The sequence below is a fragment of the Mobula birostris genome, chromosome 27 (assembly GCF_030028105.1).
Source record: "Mobula birostris isolate sMobBir1 chromosome 27, sMobBir1.hap1, whole genome shotgun sequence".
In the NCBI taxonomy this organism is placed as follows: domain Eukaryota; kingdom Metazoa; phylum Chordata; class Chondrichthyes; order Myliobatiformes; family Myliobatidae; genus Mobula; species Mobula birostris.
Genome location: NC_092396.1, coordinates 8,371,186 through 8,396,991, shown reverse-complemented (window position 1 = coordinate 8,396,991; position 25,806 = coordinate 8,371,186). Strand labels below are relative to the sequence as shown.

Genomic DNA, 25,806 nt, shown 5'->3' with positions numbered 1-25,806 from the left:
AGTGTCGAGCTAGCAACTCGGCATCATAAAAAACAGACAAAAATGATAAAGAAATGACAAGGTTGCTGCCCATTGCGCCACAAGGCGTAGAAAGGAACAACAACCATGGTAGCAAGGTGGTTAGCGTAATGCTTTGCAGCACCAGCAGTCATATTTCTGCTCCCACTGCTCTCTAGAAGAAGTTTGTACATCCTCCCTGTGATTGTGTGGGTTTCCGCCCACATCCCAAAGAAGTACCAGTCATGCTACGCTGGCGCTGCAAGCGGTGACACTTGCGGGCTGCCCCCAGTATGTCCTTGGACTGTGTTGGTTGTTTACACAAACAACACATTTCACTGTATGTTTTGATGTACAAACGTTTATATGTCTGACAAATAAAGTTAATCTCTTTAGAATGTTTAAACTCTACCTATTCAGAAGCCTCATTTATCAGCAGTCACTCTTTTTTAGTGCTATTAGCAGTTTACAATGCACACAGAAAGACATTAACTAGGCCGATGAGAGGTGATAAACCATTAATTGCTCTAAAGCTGCGATCGTTAACAAGAGCAGCTGCAATAGATAATACATATTAAACTCACCATAGAAGACAGTGAAATGTAATTAGCGCAGTAGTTTCACTCTGTGTTTAGGCTAATCCTGGTGTGTGCTAATACATAGTACTGTACAAATATATAATTGCTTCTAATTACTCTGATGCCCAACATCAGAAATGACTCAAATACATGGCTGAAATAAGCTGGCATGAGATATTTCAAAGCAAATATATTAAAAATGCAAATACTGCTGATAATTTCCCACATAATCAGAAAATTCAGAAATAACTATTTTGAAATAGGAGTAAAAAGTGAAATTGAAGACAATTATTACTTGAATTAGGCTTGAACTGGCCCAACGGACTATGTTCCCTCATTTTATTCTCCATAATCTTCCAAGTTATCTAAAACTCTCCCTAGTTGTACTCATAATTTCAGGTCAAGTGAAGACTAAAACATTAAAGTCTTCATTCTTATTTTGAAATCTCAATAGACAATAGGTGCAGGAGTAGGCCATTCGGCCCTTCAAGCCAGCACCGCCATTCACTGTGCTCATGGCTGAACATCCACAATCAGTATCCCGTTCCTGCCTTATCCCCATAATCTTTGATTCCGCTATCTTTAAGAGCTCTATCCATCTCTCCATGGTCTCAATCCCTTTTTTCACTCCAATCTCCTCTGGGAGTCCACAAACCTCTAATATTTTTATGCTGCTCCAATTCCAACCTTTTATTCAACACAGAATTTAAACAATCCAAAACTGGCAGCTCAGCCTTTGGCTGTCTAGGCCCTAAAGTACACAGATGTCCTAAACCCACCTTCCTGCTACCTTTGTTTCCTCCTGCAAGAGTCGCATTCATGACATACTTCTTTGACCAAGCTTTTGTTTTTCTGCCCTATATTCTCAAGTAGTTCAGCGTTAAATTATGGTGAGTGTGCACTGGAGTATCTTGCTATGTTAAGACAACTGAAATATATGCAAGATAACTGGTAGGGTTAGTGGAGAGTTGGAGAATATATTTCCTATAGTGGTGGGTTAGAGTGCTCAGAGAAATGTATTTATGCAGAAGGCAATAGAATTGTGGAATATTCTCCCCATGAAGATTGGTTGAAACTTTAATTGACATTTCAAATAGGAGATTGATGAACAGAAAATTAATGAGAACATTTTCCATGAATTACCATAAAAGAGGAATGGTGTGTGAGAGTGAGTGAGTGTGTGAGTGAGTGAGTGAGTGAGTGAGAGTGAGAGAGAGAGAGAGAGAGAGAGAGAGAGAGATTGAGATTGAGATTGATTGGTTTTGTGTGTGTGTATGTACAAATTCAAAAGTCACAGAGCTAAGAATTTAAGAAATTGGTAAAGAGGAGATTATTCATCATCTTGTGCAACACATACGATATGCTGGAGGAACTAGGTAATTCAGGCAGCATCAACGGAGGGGAAATAAACGGTTAATGCTTCAGGACAAAACCCAGTCCTGATTTTATGTATGTTGCTCTAGGCTTCCAGCATCTGCAGAATTTCCGTGTTTGTTCATCACCTTGTGCCTGCTCCTCCACTGGAAAGGACGATTGCTAATATGATTCCTGGGTTCAACACCACTTTACTTCTTTGCTCCCACATTCCTGATTCCTCTATAATGTAATAATCTATATATATAGGACTCAGCACCCACAGTAACTTGTGAAACAGAAATCAAAAGATTCACAAAAAAAAATTCCTTCTCATTTCATCCCTTGTCGTCATTCCATGTTGAAGTTGTTGGGCATATTCAAGACACTCGTGTCTTGAATCTTGAAAGCTCCTTGGTTGTGGTTCTCCTCCGAGAGGAAAAATCACCACATTATCTATTCTCTCAACCCCCACACCCTCCCACATTGTATTTCTCTTAATACGATAATCAACACTATTTTTCAAAGTCCTAGAATACGTTCCCTCTGTCATTAAGTAATACCTTCGTTAAATATTACTTTTTAACAAATTACCATTAAATTATTTTCATTGTTTTCTAGTTAAATTGTCTTCGGGGTTTGAAAAAGAACCCCCAGATTTAAATTTTGCCTAAAATTAATATTAATATCTTTTCAAATTAACCACCCACACCCTCATTGTTTCAGCCTGATTTTTTAAGAAGCGGTGTAATGAAATGCACAGGGATCGCCCGCGGCATCCCAAAATATGCTTTAAGAGATTTGTAAATGTTAACTGAGTTGACTGTAATCTTGGACTACGTTCAGCAATGGTCTCACCCTTCATAACTCAAATAATGGTACAATAAGGTTTCACAGTGAGCATTTGTAGCAAACAAACACTACACATATACATCAAGCAACACACATAAAAGTTGCTGGTGAACGCAGCAGGCCAGGCAGCATCTCTAGGAAGAGGTGCAGTCGACGTTTCAGGCCGAGACCCTTCGTCAGGACTCATATACATATACATCAATATGAACATTAAAATACAGGTTTGAAAAAAATACTTCTTTAAATCAGGCAATTCTTGTGTGTGAATGATTTTTTTCTAGTGTTGTCATGGTAGCACTAGCTTTATGAACAGCCTTTTGCAATCAAGCACAGTATAAACCTTTGTAGAGTGCAAAACCCTCCCTTAGAATAAGGGTGCGGCATTCAGAACTGTTAATCAAGGGGAGGACCAGTATTTTCAAAGATTCCAGTTAATTGCCATAATTTTCTTTAAGAAGTTTTGTGGCTTGATTTATTAGTTGAGTGTGTGTTACTTCAAAGGAGTTAGAAATAGGCTGCAGCGTTGTAACAGAATAACAGAGTCCAACAACATACACAAATCACTTGTATTCCCTGGAGTCCCAACTCCAGAACTGCCACAGGCTCATGTAGAAAAAAATCCAATTAAACAAACTGTTCCACCTGGTTACTGAGCTCTAAACACAACATACAGCACACTAACTGGAAGCAGTGTCTAATGTACCCAATGCATCATGACAAGCTGGCAGCAATTTTTTTCATGGCAATTACATAACCAGTCTGCACTGTATACTTTTTCATTCCAATTTGTAATATGGGGAATGATGTTTTTCATTAAAAAAAGAACAGATTAACTCCTGATGAAGGGTCTCAACCCAAAATGTCGACTGTTTATTCCGTTTCATAGGTGCTGCCTGACCAGCTGAGCTCCTCCAGCATTTCGTAAGTGTTACTGTAGCAAGAACTAACTTATTATCTCTTGCTGGTTACATTCACACTGAGCTCCCCATTCAGAAAACTATTCACAAACTACAGGAAAATAACTCAATATTTCCAAATTCCCAATGGCCACCCATGGCCTCCTTTACTGCTACAATGAGGCCACACTCTCAAGTTGGAGGAGCAACCACCTCATATTCAATCCGGGTTGTTGTACCTGGGTTGTTTGTTAATGCCAACGACACATTTCACTGTACACTTTGATGTGCATGTGAAAATAAAATTAACCTGAACCTGAATCTGAATCTGGGTAGGTCCAACTTGATGGTATGAACATCGATTTATCTAACTTCCGGTAATGTTTCCTCCCTCACTCTTTCCCTTCTCCTTATCTGTCCATCACCACTCCCTGGTTCCCTCCTCCTTCCCTTTCTTCCATAGCAACACTCACAACACGCTGGAGGAACTCAGCATGTTGGGCAGCATCTGTGGAAAAGATCGGTTGACGTTTCGGGCTGGCACCCTTCGTCAGGTCCAAAACGTCGACTGATCTTTTCCACGGATGCTGCCCGACCTGCTGGGTTCCTCCAGCGTGTTGTGAGTGTAGCTTTGAATATAAGGTGTTGTTCCTCCAACCTGAGTGTGGCTTCACCTTTACAGTAGAGAAGGCTGTGAATGGACATATCAGAATGGGAATGGGATGTGGAATTAAAATGTGTGGCCACTGGGAGATCCTGCTTTCTCTGGCGGACAGAGCATAGGTGTTCAGTAAAACAGTCTCCCAGTCTGCGTCAGGTCTCGACAATATATAGAAGGCTGCATCGGGGGCACCAGACGCAGCATACCACCCCAGCCGACTCACAGGTGAAGTGTCAGCTCACCTGGAAGGACTGTCTGGGGCCCTGAATGGTAGTGAGGGAGGAAATGTAAGGGCATGTGTAGCACTTGTTCCACTTACAAGGATAAGTGCCGGGATGGAGATCAGTGGGGAGGGATGGGGGGGGATGAATGGATAAGGGAGTCACGTAGGGAGCAATCCCTGCAGAAAGTTGGGGGGGGAGAGAGGGAAAGATGTGCTTAGTTACCTCTTGCGACCTTCGGCCTTAGCACATCAGGTTTTGCAGAAAAACCATGTTTTCACTATTATCTATGCTCAAGAAGTATGTTTTCAAAACATTCTCCCCATTCCCAGTTGACACCATTTTGTCTTACATACTTTTGCACATACTAAGGAGGAATCAAATATAACTTCTGGAATATGGTTGAGTAGGGAAAGATTTAAAAAAGGACTTGAAGGATGAATTTTTCACACAGAGACTACTAGATATATGGAATGAACTGGCAGGAAGCTGTAGAAACGGGTGTAACTATTAATTTAATTAATTTATTTATTTTCCCATTTGCCTGCTTTTGCACATTGGTTTTTGTCAGTCTTTGCGTAGTTTTTCCATTGATTCCATTGTATTACTCTGTTCTATTGTGAATGCCTGTAAGAAAGTAAGTCTCAAGGGAATATACGGTGACATATACACACTTCGATAATAAATTTAGTTTGAACTTTGTCTCCTTAGGATATATTTGCTGTTTTCTGATTTAAGGGAATCTTTCCTGAACCTAGAGTACTCTGAGTAATTAAAACTAAGTCACAAACAATCTTACAGGCAATTTTTTTTCTTAAAGACTTTAGGATGAAGTCAGTTAGGACCTGGACGCTTCTCATTCTGGGACTCCAACAATTTCCCCAGCACCATTATGCTTGTTGTTTTCCCGAGTTCCACCCTGCTTTATAATCCCAATTTACTGCTATGTATCCACTTCAGTGAATAAGTAAAAGACCAAGATGGAGTGTAATTGCTCTTGCCTATGAGTCTAATCCTCCAGTTGATCTTGAGCCTCAATTTTTCACCGTCACCCAATTTCTCAGAATTCTTTCTTAATTATCTCGAGGGCTCATGGAAATATTACAAATTTTCTTTCTTTCAAGTAACTTGGGAAGAATCCATACAGAAGAAATAGTAAATGGTATTCCGAGAATGTCTAATTCCAATGAAATGAACAATCTTCTCCATCCTGTGCTCACTGACGTATCTCAGTGTGACAGCCTCAGTGTCAGCTGTGGCTCAGCCGGTAGTAAGTTTCACCTCTGTCTGTCAGTCCCACTCTAGAAACGAGTACACAAAAAGTTTACTAATGTGGCAATGCAGTGACGTTGTGCTGTAGGATAGCAGCCGGCTTCACTTGACCTTTGGGTGAGTAAGACCAGGGACATTATCTCTGGTTTTCCTAGGCAAAATGATATTGAACAAATTTCTTTTGTCAGGGAAATTTCCTGTGCAAAATTAGCTGTTGTGTTTTGAACAGCATATATAGCAATAGCCTTACCACAGAAAAGTATGTTTGAGAAAACTCTTAATTTATGTATATAACATGTCAAAAGCATAGATGATTGCAAATTATGATAGTTTAAATGATGGCCCAATTTGCTAACCAATTTGTTTCCTGAAGTGAAAACAGTGATAAAACAGGATTTTTAAAAAAGCGACACCTTACCCAAATCAGGGAAGACTGCCATAAACATCCTCTAGCTCAATTTATACAGATACCATTCTTGAACACTTTTTCACCTACGCTATCAGAATGAAATGTTAGATTCTCAGACCATAATGTTCTGCTTAATTACAGCTTGAGGGTTTTTGATTTCATTTAAATCAAATCAAAGCAAAGCAATTATAAGGAGTTGGCTGATTAAGTTGTTGGCTTGCTATAAGGATTCACCAGGTTCAATTGGAATATGTTATTTCCTTATACTTTCTGAGTATCTACAAGACAAATTGGAGATTTGTGAATTTGTCAGTTTATTTAAATGCAGTTTCTATTTAACTGGACAGTTAGATACGCTGCTGATGAAAGTTCAAATTATTGATAAAAGTCGGAGACAGTTGTGCAGACATATGGTAAGTGAATTTGCCAAAGATGAGAGCATCAAGCAAGGAAATGTGGCTGTGGAAATGGGAGAGGTGCTGCAGAGAGATGTTGTTTCTAATTCTTGTTTGAACAAGTTACTGGAAGTTTTGGTTTGAGAAGATTAATAACAAGCCTGTTTGAACTGTACACTATAGTTGAATCAAAGACACACAAATTTAACATTATGCTTTCATCTCCAAAGTTATTTCAGGAAAGAGCTCATGTTTGTATGAACTATATGACTGATAGAACTGTATCAGAACATTGCAATAATATGAAAAAAAATCCACCGCAAGGGCATGCCAGTGCTTAGTTCCCTGAGTTTAATGCTAGCATGAAGATCAGTAGTTAGCTTTGTTCATCTCAATTAGGGCCTGAAAATAGCACCACAAAGTGGTTGAAGCTGTACTCACGGCTGGTGAAGGCAATATAGTGTGCCATCTTGAGGTGCAGATATCAAACTAGATACTAGGGTGCGGCAGACACTTGATTAAGACAAAGATTAAAGATCAGCTTTATTTTTCACATGTACACCAAAACATCCAGTGAAATTGTCATTTGAGTCTACAGCCAAACATAGTGTGTGGCGCGTGGCCAAGTGGTTAAGGCATTGGACTAGCGATCTGAAGGCTGTGGGTTTGAGCCCCAGCCGAGGCCGCGTGTTGTGTCTTTGAGCAAGGCACTTAATCACACACTGCTCCAGTCCACCCAGCTGAAAAACATGCTGGGGGTTAACCTCGTGACAGATTGGCGTCCTATTTGGTGGGGGGGGGGGGAGAGTCTTGTACCCTCAGTCGCTTCACGCCACGGAAACCAGCATAAGCACCGGCCTGTGGGCCTGGCCTAAGAGGCTCGGGACAGACTTTAACTTTAACAAAACATAGAGTGCCTATAAAAAAAGTATTCATATTCACCACCCCAACAAATTTTCAAGTTTTGTTGTTTTGCAACATTGAATCACAGAAAAAGACTACAAAGTGATCTAAATTAATTACAAATATAAAACACAAAAAATTGACTGCATAAGTATTCACCCACCCCCCTTTAATATGACAGATCAAATCATCACTAGTGTAGTCAATTGGTTTTAGAAGGCACATGGCTAGCCACGAGAGGGCACAGTTTTAAGGTGCTTGGAAGTAGGTAAAGAGGAGATGTCAGGGGTAAGTTTTTTTTTTACACAGAGAGTGGTGTGTGCGTGGAATGGGCTGCCAGCGACGGTGGTGGAGGCAGATACAATGGGGTCTTTCAAAAGACTCCTGGATATGTACATGGAGCTTAGAAAAATAGAGGGCTATGGGTAACCCTGGGTAATTTCTAAGGCAAAGACATGTTCGGCACAGTTTTGTTGGCCGAAGGGCCTGTATTGTGCTGCAGGATTTCTATGTTTCTATAATAAGTTAAATGGAGATCACCATGTGCAACCAAGGTGTTTCAAGTGATTGTAGTAAAAATACAGCTGTAACTGGAAGGTCCAACTGCTGGTGAGTCAGTATCCTGGCAAAAATTACACCACGAAGACAAAAGAACACTCCAAGCAACTCTGCGAAAATGTTGTTGAAAAGCACAAGTCAGGAGATGGATACAAGAAAATTTCCCAGTCACTGAATATCACTTGGAGCACAGTTAAGTCAATCATCAAGAAATGGAAGGAATATGGCACAGCTGTGAATCTGCTGAGAGCAGGCCGTCCTCAAAAACTGAGTGACCGTAAAGAAGGGGACTAGTGAGGGAGGCCGCCAGGAGACCTATGACAACTCTGGAGGAGTTACAAGCTTCAGTGGCTAAGATGGGAGAGACTGTGCATTCAACTGTTGCCCGGGTGCATCACCAGTTGCAGTTTTATGGGAGAGTGGCAAAGAGAAAGCCACTGTCGACAAAATCTCACATGAAATCTCGGCTAGTGTTTGCCAGAAGGCACGTGGGAGATTCTGAAGTCAGCTGGAAGATGGTCTGATGAAAATAAAATTGAACGTTTTGGCCATTAGACTAAATGCCATGTTTGGCGAACACCGCACATCATCAAAAACACACCATCCCTACCATGAAGCATGGTGGTGACTGCATCATACTGTGGGGATGCTTCATCAGCAGGCCCTGGAAGGGTTGTGAAGGTAGAGGGTAAAATGAATGCAGCAAAATACAGAGGAACCCTGGTGGAAAACCTGATGCAGTCTGCAAGAGAACTATAACTTGGGAGATTATTTGTTTTCCAGCAAGACAATCATCCCAAGCATAAAGCTAAAGCTACACAGGAATGGCTTAAAAACACTACACCACCAGGTTCAGGAACAGTTATTACCCTTCAACCATCAAGCTCTTGAACCAAAGGGGATATCTTTACTTACCCCCATTATTGAAATATTCTCACAAGCAATGGACTCACTTTCAAAGAGTCTTCATCTCATGTTCTCTATATTATTTATTATTTCTTCTTTCTGTATTTGCACAGTTTATTGTCATCTGTGCTCTGACTGAATGCCCTAGTTATGCAGTCTTTCATTGATTCTGTTTTTGTTATTATTCTATAGATTTATGTAGTCTGCCCACAAGAAAATGAATCTCAGGGTTGTATACGGTGACATATATATACTTTGATAATAAATTTTACTTTGAACTTTGACCAACACAGACCTAATAATGTGCTGGAGGCAGCCCAAAGTTTTGCCATGCCTCTGGCACTAACAAAGGAAACACACAATCTACTAATCTGTGCGCCTTTGGAATGTGGGAGGAAACCAGAGCACCCAGAGGAAACTCATGTGGTTACTAACTCTTTACAGGGTCAGGAATTGAACCCCAATCACTGGTGCTGTAAAGCATCGTGCTAACCCATTTCGCTTCTGTGCCACCCAAGACTGTAGTATCAATCATAGAAATTATTTTTGATATTGATTGGGCAACATTGCCTAAAATGTTGTTCATACACACACAGCTATGGAGTACACACTGCCTTCTTTGTGAGTCTCATTAACCCACTGGAGATGTTCGGTATGGATCAGAAGTCCTGAACATAGCATCCATGTAAACATATCTAGCTAGTTGAGTCATTGCCTCGAGCTACAATAAAATTTGGTACCGTGGAAAGTCATTGGCAATGGAAATTGGGTTTATGAAAGTTATTATATATTGCTGACTCTCAGACTTAAAGCAGGTACAGCCAGAAATGTGAGGCTGACTAGGACTATACCCCAGGAAATATTGATAGATTCAGTTACCTCTGGAATACCCTTCATCTCTGTACATTACTCATCACCACTGTTTGTCACTCTCAAACTTTACTTTTCCAACTTTATTTTCACTGATTTATACAATCTAAATTCTATTTAATTCACAACTCCTTTGCCTGAATCTTATTTGCTGCAATCATGACTAAGCTAATTTCAACTTCAACATGCACTTCAACATGATCAACTTCAAAATCTTGGGACTTTTCAAAATACTTCCAAGCTTCAACCTTCCTTTGTGATCTCCTGTGACCCACGTACTGGCCGCATCTTATATTTTTTTTCAAACTTCTTCACTAAGTTTAGTATCTCATTGTAGTTTAGAGATTTAGAACTTCCACTTATTTTCCTTTCATACTAAATACTAGCATTAAAAATGTCCTCCTTTACATTAATGTACTGGAAAACACATTAAACAATCTTTAATCTTGAAAATTACACTGGAGGAATTAATGGGATGAGAGATAATACGTTTCCAGGACCCAATGACCTGCATGTAGGATTTTAATGGTGGCAGCTATGGAGATTGTTTATGTACTGACTTGAGTTTCCAAAATTCCAGATTCTAGAAAGGAAGAAAACAAATGTAATCTCACTATTTAAGAAAGCAGAGTGAAAAGAAATCAATAGACCAGTTAGTCAGCTAGAAGCTGTTAATAAAATAAAAGGGCAGTTAGAAATTAATAATAGGATCAGACAAAGATAATGTGGATTTATGATAGGAAAATCACATTTGACAAAACTATTAAAGGTCCATGAGGTAAAGATGAACCAGTTAACGTGATGTATTTGGACTCAGAAGGGCTTCAAAAGATGCCTCACAAGAAATCATTAAAATACGAGTGCACATTATTGGAAAAAATACATAAGCATGCATTGAGGATGAAGAAAAGAGCGGATAGGAAAAGAGAGGTGATTTTCAGTACAGCCTGTAATTAGTGGGTGCTGCAGGGACTCATGCTGATACCTCAGTTAGATGCAATCCATATCAATGATTTTGATGAGGTGACTAAGTGAAATTAAATCGTGTTTGCTGATGGTGCAGAACTAGGTGCTGAAGTGGACTGCAAGAAGAACAGAGAAGAGGCTTCAAGGGGATATACAAAAGTTAAGTGAATGGGCAAGGATGGAACATAATATGAGGTCATCCATTTCGGAAGGAAAATATAAAGTCATAAATATTTTTTAAATGATAAGAGATTAAATGATGTTGCTGTTTAGAGGAGCATGGTTGTCTATATACATAAATTATAAACATACCTCAAATAATATTGAGAAGGCAAGCAGTACGTTGGCCTTCAAGTTGCAAGAGGATCTGAATCCAAAATATATCACTACATCTTGATGTAGGCAGATGCAATGATAGCGTTCATTTCAAGAGGACAAGAATATAAAAGTAAGGATGTAATGCTGAGACTTTAAAAGGCATTGGTCATACCATATTTGGAGTATTGTAAGCAGTTCTGGGCTCCATATCTAAAAATGCTGTGCTAGCACTGAAGAGGGCCCAGAAGAGGTACACAAGAATGATCCTGGGAATGAAAGGGTTAAATGTATGAGGAGCATTTGATGGCTCTGGGTCTGTACCTGCTGGAGTTATTAGAATGAGGTAGGATCTCATTGAAACCTATCAAATATTGAAAGGTAAAGTGGACATTTCCATTACTGGGAGAATCTAAGACCAAAGCCTCAGAACAGAAAGATGTCCCTTTAGAACAGAGATGAGGAGGAATTCCTTTCGTCAGAGGGTGATGAATCTGTGGAATTTGTTGCTACTGATGGCTGTCATTGGGTATATTTAAAGTGGAGGTTGATAGGTTCTTGATTAGTAAGGGCATCAAAGGTTACAGGGAGAAGGCAGAAGAATGGGGCTGAGAGGTAAAATAAATCAGCCATGATGGAATAGCAGAGCAGACTCAATGGGCCAAATGGCCTAATTCTGCTCCTATGACTTATTACAATTGTATGGGACTCTGGTGAAACTGCACTGTGAAAGTTGTATGCAACTCTGCTTTCCTAACTCAAGGAAGGATATACTTACAGTAGAGTGTGTGCAGCAAGGGTTCACTAGCAAGAAAGTGTGCAGTGAAGACTCAGAAGACCAGCTCCTGGGATGGCAGATTTGCAATAGAAAGAGCTATTAAGCAGAATTGGACCTATAGAAACATAGAAAATAGGTGCAGGAGTAGGCCATTCGGCCCTTTGAGCCTGCACCGCCATTTATTATGATCATGGCTGATCATCCAACTCAGAACCCTGCCCCAGCCTTCCCTCCATACCCCCTGATCCCCGTAGCCACAAGGGCCATATCTAACTCCCTCTTAAATATAGCCAATGAACTGGCCTCAACTGTTTTCCTGTGGCAGAGAATTCCACAGATTCACCACTCCCTGTGTGAAGAAGTTTTTCCTAATCTCGGTCCTATAAGGCTTCCCCTTTATCCTCAAACTGTGACACCTCATTCTGGACTTCCCCAACATCAGGAACAATCTTCCTGCATCTCGCCTGTCCAATTCCTTTAGGATTTTATACGTTTCAATCAGATCTCCCCTCAATCTTCTAAATTCCAACAAGTACAAGCCCAGTTCATCCAGTCTTTCTTCATATGAAAGTCCTGCCATCCCAGGAATCAATCTGGTGAACCTTCTTCGTACTCCCTCTATGGCAAGGATGTCTTTCCTCAGATTAGGGGACCAAAACTGCACACAATACTCCAGGTGTGGTCTCACCAAGGCCTTGTACAACTGCAGTAGTACCTCCCTGCTCCTGTACTCCAATCCTCTTGCTATAAATGTCAGCATACCATTCGCCTTTTTCACCGCCTGCTGTACCTGCACGCCCACTTTAAATGACTGGTGTATAATGACACCCAGGTCTCGTTGCACCTCCCCTTTTCCTAATCGGCCACCATTCAGATAATAATCTGTTTTCCTATTTTTGCCACCAAAGTGGATAACTTCACATTTATCCACATTAAATTGCATCTGCCATGAATTTGCCCACTCACCCAACCTACCCAAGTCACTCTGCATCCTCTTAGCATCCTCCTCACAGCTAACACTGCCACCCAGCTTCGTGTCATCCGCAAACTTGGAGATGCTGCATTTAATTCCCTCATCCAAGTCATTAATATATATTGTAAACAACTGGGGTCCCAGCACTGAGCCTTGCGGTACCCCACTAGTCACCGCCTGCCATTCTGAAAAGGTCCCGTTTATTCCCACTCTTTGCTTCCTGTCTGCTAACCAATTCTCTACCCACATCAATACCTTACCCCCAATACCGTGTGCTTTAAGTTTGCACACTAATCTCCTGTGTGGGACCTTGTCAAAAGCCTTTTGAATGTAGAAAGTCTCCTACATTCAAAAAAATGAGAGGAGATCTCACTGAAACATACTAGATTCTTGAGGCTTGACAGGGTTGATGGAGAGTTAAAGTGTCCGCTGGAATGTTTAGAACCAGGAATCAGAGTTCAAAAATAAGAGGTTGACTGCTCAGGACAGAGATAAGATTTCTTCTCCCAGAAGGTGGTGAACCTGTGGTGGCTCAGTCATTGTGTCCACATAAGACAAAAAATTGCTCCATTATTGATATTATTAAAGGCTAAGTGATTAGTACGGGAAAGTGGTGCTGAGGCAAAAGATGGTGGAGAGCATGACAGGTTCAATAGGCTACTCCTGCTTATATCCCTTTTTCACAGAGTTTCCTCTGATGATTAGACTGCCTAAACAATGTTATGTCTCATGGGTTAACAAAAACACTTTGAATGAAATAAATGAAAAATAATTTCGTGAGCGATTACATACTTGACATAGTGATGCAACAATATCTTGTATTTAGATCAGGTCTGTGATGCAGAAATCATCCCAAGATTCCTCACAGGAATTCTATGAGACAATGTATGATTCCAGGTCATATCAGAATATTTAGTCATAGATAATGCAACACACACAAAATGCTGGAGGAACTCAGCAGGCCAGGTAGCATTTATGGAAAAGAGTACAGTTGACGATTTGGGCTGAGACTCTTCATCAGGACCTTCGGTGTCCTGCTTAGTAACTTAATTTGACAGGCACTTAAGATTTGATTGCCATAAACCTCTTTAAGGTAACCTCTCAGCCTCCTTCACTTCAGGAAAAATGGACTACCCTCATTACTCAATCCTGCAGTCAATACATAAAAGCATGTAGACATGGTCAAGAGGTTCAACTGTTGTTCAGACCAAGTAGCAGAATGGAGAAGAATTGTGCTCCAAGTAATTTGACCTTGGAATGATTGTTGGTGCCAGGCGGGGTGACTGAGCATCTCAGAAACTGCTGTTTTCCTGGGGTTTTCCTGCTCAACAGTCAGTTCTATAGGCAAAAACGCCTTGGTAGTGAGCGAGTTCAGAGGAAAATGACCACACTGGTTCAGGTGACGGGAAGACAACAGTAACTCAAACAACTACACGTTACAACAATGGTGCGCAGAAGAGCACACAACATGTTGAACCTTGAAGTGAATGAGCTACAGCAGCAAAAGACTATGGGCATACACAGTGGTCAGGATGTACCAAATAAAGTGGCCACTGAGAGTATGCACTGTATCCCAAGGCCTCTACTGTTCTACAGCTCTCCCTGGGGCCCTGTCATTTACTGTGTCTGTTCTGCCCCAATTTAACTTCCAAAAATGCATCACTTTGCATTTGTCAGAGTTAAATTCCATCTGCCATGCCTTCAATGACATTTCATATTTGTGAAGAATATGCAGTTCACTGAATTTCACACGTGGGTGGTTATACATCAGCATGAAATGCAACAGCTTTGTTGGCAGAAAATTAATTCTTCTTTCCTGCTGAATCCATTCCCTATAAATAGCACTGCAACTGCTGTGCCTACCTGCCCTCTGTTGTAACCAACAGCATTAAAAACAGTTGATAAATGGCTTGCATTGTGTGCAAGAAAACTGAGGAGGGAAGAAGTAATCAAATGATACAGCTGTGACAGCTTCACCCAACCGCTATCACTATTTCTCTGTAGTAAGCACAGAGAGAACAACTATAACTTAGTATAAATAAACTCAGTGCCCACTTTTTTATGTACAGGAGTGGAACCTGGTGTAGCCTTTTGCTGCTGTAGCCCATCCAGTTCAAGATTCGACATGTGTGTCAAATGGTTCCATTTTAATATCAGAGAATGTATACAGTATACAAACTAAAATTTTTACTCTTCACAGACATCGATGAAAACAGAAGAGAACCCCAAAGAATGAACGACAGAAAAATGTTAGAATCCCAAAGCCCCCTCTTCCCCTCCCATGTACCAGCAGCAGTAAAGCATCAACTCCCCCCTCCCCCCACCTAATCAGCTGGAAGTGTCAGCACCCACCACCCACCGAGCAACAGCAAAGCTCCCAAAGGGAGACCATGATCTACAGTCAACAAAAACTATCGTTTACTTGACAGTTCGACATGCCACAGGGTCTCTCTCTCACTAACCAGGGAGAGGGAGTTGTCACCCATTTCACAGCAAAAGGGAAGACTAACAAACAGTTGTTGTTAAGGCATTACAATCTGCCGTGTCGCTTTTTATCCTGAGATCCTCTGACTCAAGAATCGTCAGCAAACTCTCCCCACCATCGAGAGAAAGAGAAACGCTCTCTACACACCACCGTTGCAATGCATGGCATTTGAGTTACTGTCACCTTCTTCTCAGCTGAAACAGTCTGGCCAGCTTCCTCTGATCTCTCTCGTTAATAAGGTGTTTTCGCCCACAGAACAGCCACTTACCGGATATTTGTTTTGCTTTTTGTTCATTCTCTGTAAACTCTACACAGACCGTTGTGCATAAAAATCCTAGATCAGCAGTATCTAAGACAATCAAACCACCCCATCTGGCACCAACAATCATCCCACAGTCAAAATCACTTCGATCCCATTTCTTCCCCATTCTGATGTTTGGTCTAAACAACAACTGAGCCCCTTGACCGTGTCTTCATGCCTTTATGCATTGAGTTGCTGCCACATGATTGTGGCACTGAGACTGTGAGTGTGAGAGTGTGAGTGTGAGTGTACATATATATAATTCTCTGTAGCGGCCAGCAGTGCAGTGTTTCAATGAAGTGTGAGAATTACACTTATTCTGACAGTGACTCTGCAGGAATATATGCACTTTACACAAGTTCTGAAAGCATTTTCTTCATCAATTAAAATAGTTCTCCCTTAAGTAATTCTACGTCAGCACCAAAGATCAGTAAAACGATTATGTAACTTACATAACCAAACACTCTTGTTCACTTGCTCTGTCCAGCAAGCTCTCACATCTCCTGCATTCGTAGTGCACTGTTTTACAGCTTGAACAGTAAGGAGGATGACATACTTGTATTTTATATTCATGCCCTTAAGATCAAGAAGAAAATTTTGGCAACCAATTTGGAATTTATTTTTTCTCTTCTTTACATGGAAGACCTGTCTGCCTTATTAATGTTGGTAATAAATTAGCATTAGTATTTTGATTATATAAACTTGCATTTATTCTGACTAGGCACAAGATGCATAAATACAGACTCCCCATTGGTAATACTTTTACAGTAGATTGGAACATGATGTCCTTCCGGCCCATCAAGCTGCATCATCCACCAACCCATCTATTTAACCCTAGCCTAATCACAGGGCAATTTACAATGACCAATTAACCTATTAACTGGTATGCCTTTGGACTGTGGGAGGAAACCTGAGCGGCCAGAGGAAACCCACGTGGTTCACAGGGAGAAATGTACAAACTCCTTACAAACAGTGGCGGAATTGGAACTCCGAAATGTGTGGTGTTAACCACTACGCTACCGTGTACTTGATTCAGGCCAATTGGTAGCTCCTTTAATGTTCTAGTCTACAAGCAATGTCTGGTACCAAATACTTTCAATTCAAATATGTATCTCTAGTCTAGATTGAAGTTTATACCTTTTCTTGTGGCTCAGTATGATGAAGCCCAAGACTGAGTACATGATTGTGGCTGTTTTACTATCTCAGGACACACCACCTCAATACTAGGAAAGAATAATAACTGGCTGGAGTTCATTCATCACGACTAACTCATTTTTCCTATGTGTTCACCTGCTATAGATATAACTAGAGCAACTTTTCCTCCCTAATTGCTCCCCGTCCATGAGTTTGCTGGAGAACTGCCAGCCTGTCCTGGGGTTGCAGGACTGTCTGTGTGGGTAGCTAGGAAGGAGGAAAGGGGCTTGTTTTGCTGTAATTGTTTTGTTGCTTTTTATGTTCTGTCTCGTTCTGCTGAACATTGTAGACATGCTATGGTGTGCTGAAATACGTGGCAACACTTGCAGCTGTCTCCAAAACATCCTTAGGCTGTGTAGGTTGTTAATGCCAATGACAGATTTCACTGTATGTTTCGATATACATGTGATAGATAAATAAACCTGAATCTGGGTCAAGTGGCTTGTTAGGTCATTTAAGAAATCAATAATGGCAGATTTTGCCCTCTGAATGACATTAGTAAAACCAGTAGATATTTATAGAATTATTTAATTACTTGAATTCAAATGTTTCAACTTTTGAGATAGGATTCAAATTCATGTAAGACCATAATATAGGAGCAGAAGTAGGCCATTTGGCCTATCGAGTCTGCTCCGCCATTTCATCATGGCCGATCCAATTTTCCTCTCAACTCCAACCTCCTGCCTTCTCTCCAAATCCCTTCATCCCTGACCAATCAAGGTTCTATCAACCTCTGCCTTAAAGATACCTAAAGACTTGGCCTCCACAACTGCCTGTGGCAAAGAACTGGACAGATTTACCACCCTCTGGCTAAAGAAATTCCTGCTCATCTCTGTTCTAAAAGAATGCCCCTCTACTCTGAGGCTATGTCCTCTGGTTCTTAAGACCCTCCCACCATAGGAAATATCCTCCCCACATCCACTCTATTGGATAAAGATCTTTCACCATTCGATGGGTTTCAATGAGGTCACCCCTCATTCTTCTGAATTCTAGTGAATACAGGCCCAGAGCCACCCAATGTTCTTCATGTGACAAGACATTCAATCCTGGATGAACTCTCTCCAGTTTCAGTACATCTGTTCTAAGATAAGAGGCCCAAAACTGCTCACAATACCCCATGTGAGGCCTCACCAGTGCTTTATAAAGTCTCAACATTGCATCTTTGCTTTTACATTCCAAACCTCTTGAAATGAATGTATTTGCCTTCCTCTCCACAGCCTCAAACTGCAAATTAACCTTGAGGGAATCCTGCACAAGGACTCCCAAGTCCCTTTGTGCTTCAATTTTTTTGTACATTTTCTCTCCATTTAGAAAATAGTGAAGCCTTTTATTTCTTCTACCAAAGTGCATGACCATACACTTCCCGACACTGTATTCCATCTGCTACTTCTTTGTCCATTCTCCTAATCTGTCTAAATCCTTCTGTAGCCCCTCAAAACTACCTGCTCGTCCACCTATCTTCATACTGTCCTCAACTTTTGCAAGAAAACCGTCAATTCCATCATACAAATCATTGACATATAATGTAAAAAGAATTGGTCCCAACACAGAACCCCGTGCAACACCACTAGTTACCAGCAGCCAACTAGAAAAGACTCTCTTTATTCCTACTCTTTGCCTCCTGCCAATCAGCCACTGCTTTATCCATGATAGAATCTCTCCTGTAATACCATGGGCTCATGGCTTGTTAAGCAGCCTCGTGTGGCACTTTTTCAAAGGCCTTCTGAAAACCCAAGTTAATGATATCAACAGATTCAGCTTTGTCTATCCTGCTTGTTATTTCTTCAAAGAATTCCAACAGATTTATCAGGCAAGATTTCCCTTTGAGGAAACCATGCTATCTACGGCCTGTTTTAACATGTGCCTCCAAGTACCCTGAGATCTCATCCTTAACAATCGACTCCAACACCTTCCCAACAACTGAGGTCAGACTAACTGGCCTATAGTTCCCTTTCTTCTGCCTCCCTCCCTTCCTGAAGAGTGGAGTGACATCTGCAATTTTCAATTTTTCTGGAACCATTCCAGAATCTAGTGATTCTTGAAAGATCATTACTAATACCTCCATAATCTCTTCAGCCAGTTCTTTTCAGAACTCTGGGGTGCACAACATCTGGTCCAAGTGACTTATCTACCTCCAGACCCTTCAATTTCCCAAGAACATTTCTCTCTAGTAGTGGTAACTTCACACACTTCATGACCCCTGACACCTGGAACTTTCACCATACCGCCTCTGTCTTCAACACTGATGCAAAATACCTATTTAGCTTGTCCCCCTATATCTCTACAACAACTGTCCACATCTCTCATGCTTAGCCCAATAACAACCATTTTGCTGCTTATAATTACTGAGGAAGGAGTGGGGAATGAACATGCAGTCAAGGGAGTTGACCCCTAGTGCAGAGAAGGGTTTTGATGCTGTTTTTCTCTACGTTCCTCGGTTTGGATTGTAAACAGACAATATTGTTTAAGATGATGAGATGGATTTGGGCTAATTGCTAGTTATTCACTCAAGACTGTATCAGAACTAAACTCAAAGTTGTTTCTACTCAAGGTCCAAATTCAGATTCAGAATCAGGTTTAATATTACTGGTATGCGTTGTGAAATTTGTTGTCTTTGCAGCAGTACAATGCAATACATATTAATAGAAAAAATGTGAATTGCAGTAAATATATAAATTAGTGCAAAAATTGAAATTAAAAAAGTAGTGAGGTACTGTTCATGAGTTCAATGTTCATTTAGAAATCATATGGCAGAGGGAAAGAAGTTGTTCCTGAATTGTTGAGTGTGTGCCTTCAGGCTTCTATACCTCCTTCCTGATGGTAGCAATGAGAACAAGGTATGACCTGGGTGATGGGGGTCCTTAATGATGGATGCCGCCTTTTTGAGGCACTGCTCCTTGAAGATATCCTGAATACTATGGAGGCTAGTGCCCATGATGGAGCTAAGTTTACAACTCTCTGCAGCTTATTTGAATCCTGAGGGGTAGCCCGTCCCTACCAGTGATGCAGCCACTTGGAATGCTGTCCATGATACATTTGTAGGAATTTGCAAGACTTTTTGACGATATACTACATTTCCTCAAACTTCCAGCAAAATTAAGTGATACAATATTGTTGCTGTTCTTTAGGTCCCCACCCCCATTATGTGGATATGAGACACCATCCCAAGATCAGTAGTAGCTTAATGAGCAGTAAATAACAAACCTTCTGATTTTGATGGCTTAACATAACAGTAAGCACAGCTTTCACCTTAACACACAGTACTCCTGAAGCACTAGGAAAATACAGAACAGATGAACTTGTTGGCTTACCCTGCCAATTTCCTCTGCATTGCAGGGAAGGGTATGAGCTGCACTCAATGTCTTCCAGTCTGGAAGAATGAATACTGTTGTTCTGTTCTGCAGTGCATCATCACACCAATGTGTTGTGCCACAATGCCACCCAGAGGATTACACACTCCAGTGAAACACCATTGAGGGAAATATGTAATCTCTACCTACACCCGAACTAATTTCATTATGTGCCACAATGGGATTTTTATACTCTCATAGATTTGTTCACATGCTGGTAAACCTTACCAGGGTCTGAATCCAAAAGCTGAACAACTTAAAAGTTTCAGCAGCTATGGGTTGGAATGTTCCTGATCATACAAATTGTTGAAGGACCCCTGCTTAACTGAGGGGTTGTCTAGTTAGCTGCTGGTGACAAGCTCTGTATATTCTTTAGGACTTCTAAAACAAATCTGCTTCTGGGAAGTGAAAACTGAACTAATGTTTCATCAGAATGCAAAAAAAGCTTGATATCTGAACATAAATAATGTAAGGAAGAAATACAGCTAATAGGGTTAGAGAGTCATAGAATAATACGGCACAGAAACAGGCTCTTCAGCTAATCTAGTCAATCCCAAACTATTGTTCTGCTTAGTCCCATTGACCTGTACCTGGACCATATCCCTCCATACACCTCACATCCATGTACCTATCTAAATTTCTCTTAAATGTTCAAATCAAATGTGCATCCACCACTTCTGCTGGCAGCTCGTTCCACATTCTGAGTGAAGAAGTTCACCTATCAGGTTTCCCTTAAACATTTTACTTTTCACCCTTAACCTATGACCTCTAGTTCTAGTCTCACCCTACCTCAGTGGAAAAAGCCTGCTTGCATTTACTCTACCTGTACCCCTCATGCTGTTAACAACAAACATTTTTGTCTGCATTTTTAAGGGATATCAAATGTGTTTAAAGTGAGTGAAGAGCTTTCCTATTCATAACAAAAGCATTGTCCAGTAAACTGCAGGAAGTTGCTACTGTAAATTCAATAACTGCAGATACAGCTATAAAAATAAGGTAGGATTTTCTAATCTTTTAAGTGTAGCAGAATGGCACATTCAAATTCCCTCACATATTTTGACCATGAAGTGGGATTTATCCTACGAGTCCAATTACCTTATTGCCAACTCAATGCAACAATGGAGCTGATCTATTAAATCTATTATTTTGTTTCTTTATTGTGTTCCTTATGCAAATTGTGTTTTTCCTATGCTGCATCGGATCCAGAGTAACAATCATTTCATTCTCTTTCACATTCGTTTACTGAAGAATGACAATAAACAACCTGGAATCTTGAAATAGGCAAGGCAGTAAAATCAAACAAGGATAGGAGGTCATATGGTTCAAAGTACATTCATTATTGAAGTATACAGTATACAACCTTATAGGCAGCCACAAAACAAAGAAACACAATAGAACTCGTTCAAAGAAAAAGCCCACACAAGACCATCAAACACTCAACGTGCAGAAAAAAAGGGCTACTTGTGCAAATAATAAAAAGTAAACAGGTAACATTGACCACAGAGTCGCCAAAAGTGAGTCCTTGGTACTGTGCTGATGGTCGCAGGCCATAGCTCCAGTCAGTTCAGCACTGAAGCACCCCAATCAAATCGCGCAAATAGTAAAGAAGTAAACAAAACACAAGGAACATGAGCTGCTGAGTCCCCAGTAGTGATTCTACAACTGTGGAGCACATTCAGCACTGAGGTGAGCCCATCCAGTAGCCTGAAGGTTGTAGGGCGACAGGCACTTTTGAACCCGATGGCGTGAAACCCTGAACTTTCAGCCCGCCAGCAGTGGGGAGAGAAACTAGTCAAGCGCAGGCAGACTGAGCTGAATACCTATAAGTTCTCCACTCTCATCCTCGATGATTTTAATCTTGCTCCATGCTTTAATTGGCGTGAAGCAATGGAGCTGACCACAGGTTTGTGTTTCGCCATTTGGAATTGACATAAAACCCTCATCAACACCAAACTCCCCAGGAAATTGCAGAAGCGCCAGATTGTTCAGTCATCCCACAAAAATACATTCTTAAGAGGGAAAATCAATTGCAGCTCAGAAGTAGTAGTAGTAATAGTATATTTAGAAGAAGAGTATCCAGTAGTTTTGTACGTTGTCTGCAAGATGTCACTGTTGTTGCTGGTGTTATGCCAGCACCTTGGTATAGCTATTCAACTAATCCAGATTTTTATTTTAGAACTAGTTATAGGACCAAACAATAGGTGGATCATTTTCAGTGAGACAGAGTTAACTGCAAGAATTCAGTTCACCAGTAGATATAATGTAAGGATTAGTGTTTGTACCAGGGCTACTTGTAACCAATATCAATGATAGAAATGGTTAACAAGTGCATTATATCCAGGTTTTCATTTAAAAAAAACATGAAATTCTGGTTCTTGGTTTGTGCAACAGTACATTCAATATTAAAACTCTGCAATACCCAACTATCACCAATAGAAGCCCTCAGTGGCAAAGAATATTATGCTTTAAATTCAACTGGCTCAGATTCCAGCAACTCAATTTGCCACAATTGTCTCACAATATGAATACTTTGTCAATATGATGAAGGCCCAGTCCTGACAAAATTAATCTGAATCTCTACTTTTTGTACAGGTATTTAAAACTGGATTTCTACATAAGTATTTGCTGCAATTGTCTCTTACAGTTGTGTTCTTACCCTGATCAATTGGGTGCTGTGGAAGTTGGCTAAGCTGGCTGTTCACTACTCCGGCATACGTTCGTAGAAAAGCCTCTTCACTTGGAGTTAGCTGTTAAAATAAAGATTCCCTGTTTTATTTACCAGCACTGTGGCATTGAAATACCATTATAATATCATTTTCTTAAGCAATGAGCTTTAAGTTATATAATGAGATTTTGTACTGGCATTAAAATTCCAAAGTTAATTGCACAATAATTACAGGTTAACAATCTAAAAGGGACCAACAAATTCTACAGGTTAGGTGCGTATCATTCTGTTGAAATAAAAGTTTGAAAACAGAACTTTGATGCAGAAGTGACATTACAGATAAGACACGTGTTGCTTGTTTATCCTGACACTTAATGCAATTTATTTATTTATATAGCAGGAAGAAACTGCTAAAGTGGAGGATTATTCCCCTGGATTAAAACTCAACTCCTCTTTCCACGCTACAATTTCCTTTCTGGGCAGCAACCCTCCAGCTTATGAAACAGATAGATAAGACAGAGGCATGAAAGTCATTTCCACTGATAAGCGAGACTAGGATTTAGGACAAAGTTCAGGAAAAACTGTTCTTCCCAGAGAGTAGTGAACTTGTGGAATTCTCTGCCCAGGGAATCAGTAGAAGCTATATCATTAAATATAGTTTGTACAGTACTGTGCAAAAATGTGCAAAGGTCATTTAAAGCTATCTATCTAGTGTGCCTAAGACTGCGCTTGGTAACGTTAAGTGGAGAGTGAATTTGTAAAACTGGCAGGAGCAAAAGATGTTGGGATTGGTGAGGGTGGAGCACTGCAGGAAGGGTGTGGGACAGGTGGCAGAAAAGGAGTGCCAAGGGTGGGGGGGGGAATGCGCGGGTGCAGACACACCCAGCCTTGAGACATTAGGCTGGGTCATTTGATTTCAAACAATTGATTTAATGATCACTACAGAATGTCTCTCTGATGTTTCTCACATCCTCCTTTCTTCCTTCCCCTTTTTCCAACCATGATTCGCCTCTCTCTGCCCTCTTCTCAGTCTCAGTCCACAATAGAGACTTCGAATTTCAGGAGCTTCTTAAGAATAAAACATCTTTTCAGTTGTACATAGTTCAACTACATTTTGAATATGCTAGTAGAATATTTCTGTGTGCATATAAAAAGAAATCAAAACTGTACAAATCATAAACATAAGAAATTCTGCAGATGCTGGAAATCCAGAGCAACACACAAAATGCTGGAGGAACTCAGCAGGGAGCAATTATGGAAAAGAGTAAACAGTTGATGTTTTAGGCCAAGAACCCTGTTCAGTGCGGGAAAGGAAGGGGGAAGACACCTGAATAAAAAGGTGGGGGGGAGGGGAAAGAGGATCAACTAGAAGGTGATAGGTGAAGCCATGTGAATGGGAAAGGTAAAGGGCTGGAAAAGTAGAGATCTAATAGGAGAGGAGAGTGGAGCATAGGAGAAGGGGAAAGAGGAGAGGCACCAGGGGAAATGATAGGCAAATGAGAAGAGGTAAAGAGGATAGAGGGACAGAGTGGGGAATGAGAGAGGTGGGGGAGGGAAGTTCTTTTTTACTGGGAGAAATCAATATTCATGCCATCAGGTTGGAGGCTAGCCAAATGGAATAGAAGGAGCTGCTCTTCCACCCTGAGGGTGGCCTTATCATGTCACATGGACTGATATGTTGGAATGGGAATGGGAATCGTCAATAAAATGTTTGGCCATGGGAAGATCTGCTTTTGGCAGATGGAGCGGAGGTGCTTGATGAAGCAGTCGACAAATTTATGACAGATCTCACAAATGTAGAGGAGACCACACCTGACACAATAGAAGACCCCAGCAGATTCGCAGGTGAAGTGTTGTCTCACCTGGAAAGACTGTTTGGGGCCCTGAATAGAAGCGAGGGAGGAGATGAATGGGCTTCTTGCAGGGATAAGTGCAGGGAGGGAAATTAGTGGGAAGGGATGAATGGACGAGGGAATGTCGCTTGTCCAATAGTCCCTCCCTGCTAATCTCCTCATCATTTCATACTTATAAAGTAAGTCTACTAATTTCACTTCAAACTTTTGGAGAGATTTGCTGGAGAAGATTCAAGGTAATATTATTCAAGGTTCAAAGATTAATTCTCAATGAATGTCAATAAAACCTGATTATTCTGACAAATTCCGATTTGACTTAGCTTTTGGTCAACTGCACTCATATATAACTCTATGGCTTGTGTCAACATTTAATTGCTAATAATACGATGAAGCAGCTTGATATGTTTTGCTACATTAAAAATGTTTTAAGTTTGTGCTGTTTCTGACCACAAGATAAGGTTTGAGCCATATTATATTTTGGAGGATTAAAGCTGTTGATTGTCAAATTGTGCCACATTAACATAGACATTTTATAACTATATTAAAAATTGATATACAAAATTAATGGAATATTTAATTCATGCTTTTTGCAAGACTACTTTAGGATTTGGGAACTAAACCGGCATGAAGATTTACTCATGGTCTGGCAATCCTGAATGTGGCTTTAAAAATCTTATTTCAACAGGGGTTAATCTTTTGAATGGCATTATTATACTTTAGCGATATGTTATTGTGCTTTAGAAATCTGTACAGGAAGTTCCACTCTGATCTGTAAACCCCTGCAGGAAAACAGCACAATTAAGAATTCAGAAGAGACTTATGGTGATGACTACCACAGCTGTTGCAATATTTTCTACAACACAGCCGCTACTGCAAGCACATATGTGTCGTTCTGTATCCTAGCTGAACTGTATTTAATTTCACGTTCCAACTGTAACTATGCGTTACAGCAGCACGGTGACATCCCTAATATGTAACCTTGGGAGAGAAATAAATAGAAGTAATTTTTATATATTGAAAACCCCAAGACCTGAGCATTCAGTCCTGGTCTAAGT

The 25,806-nt window shown here is 40.6% G+C and overlaps 1 protein-coding gene across 3 annotated transcripts in view; it reads right to left on the bottom strand.

The window, feature by feature from the left end:
- Positions 1 to 25,806, bottom strand: part of ctnnbip1 (catenin, beta interacting protein 1) — an 80,048-nt gene that overhangs the window by 5,691 nt on the left and 48,551 nt on the right. For all 3 annotated transcript variants that reach the window (XM_072244968.1, XM_072244966.1, XM_072244967.1), the window contains one exon: positions 22,890 to 22,980. In XM_072244968.1, the coding sequence (XP_072101069.1) occupies positions 22,890 to 22,980 (91 nt within the window). The remainder of the gene's footprint in view (positions 1 to 22,889; positions 22,981 to 25,806) is intronic.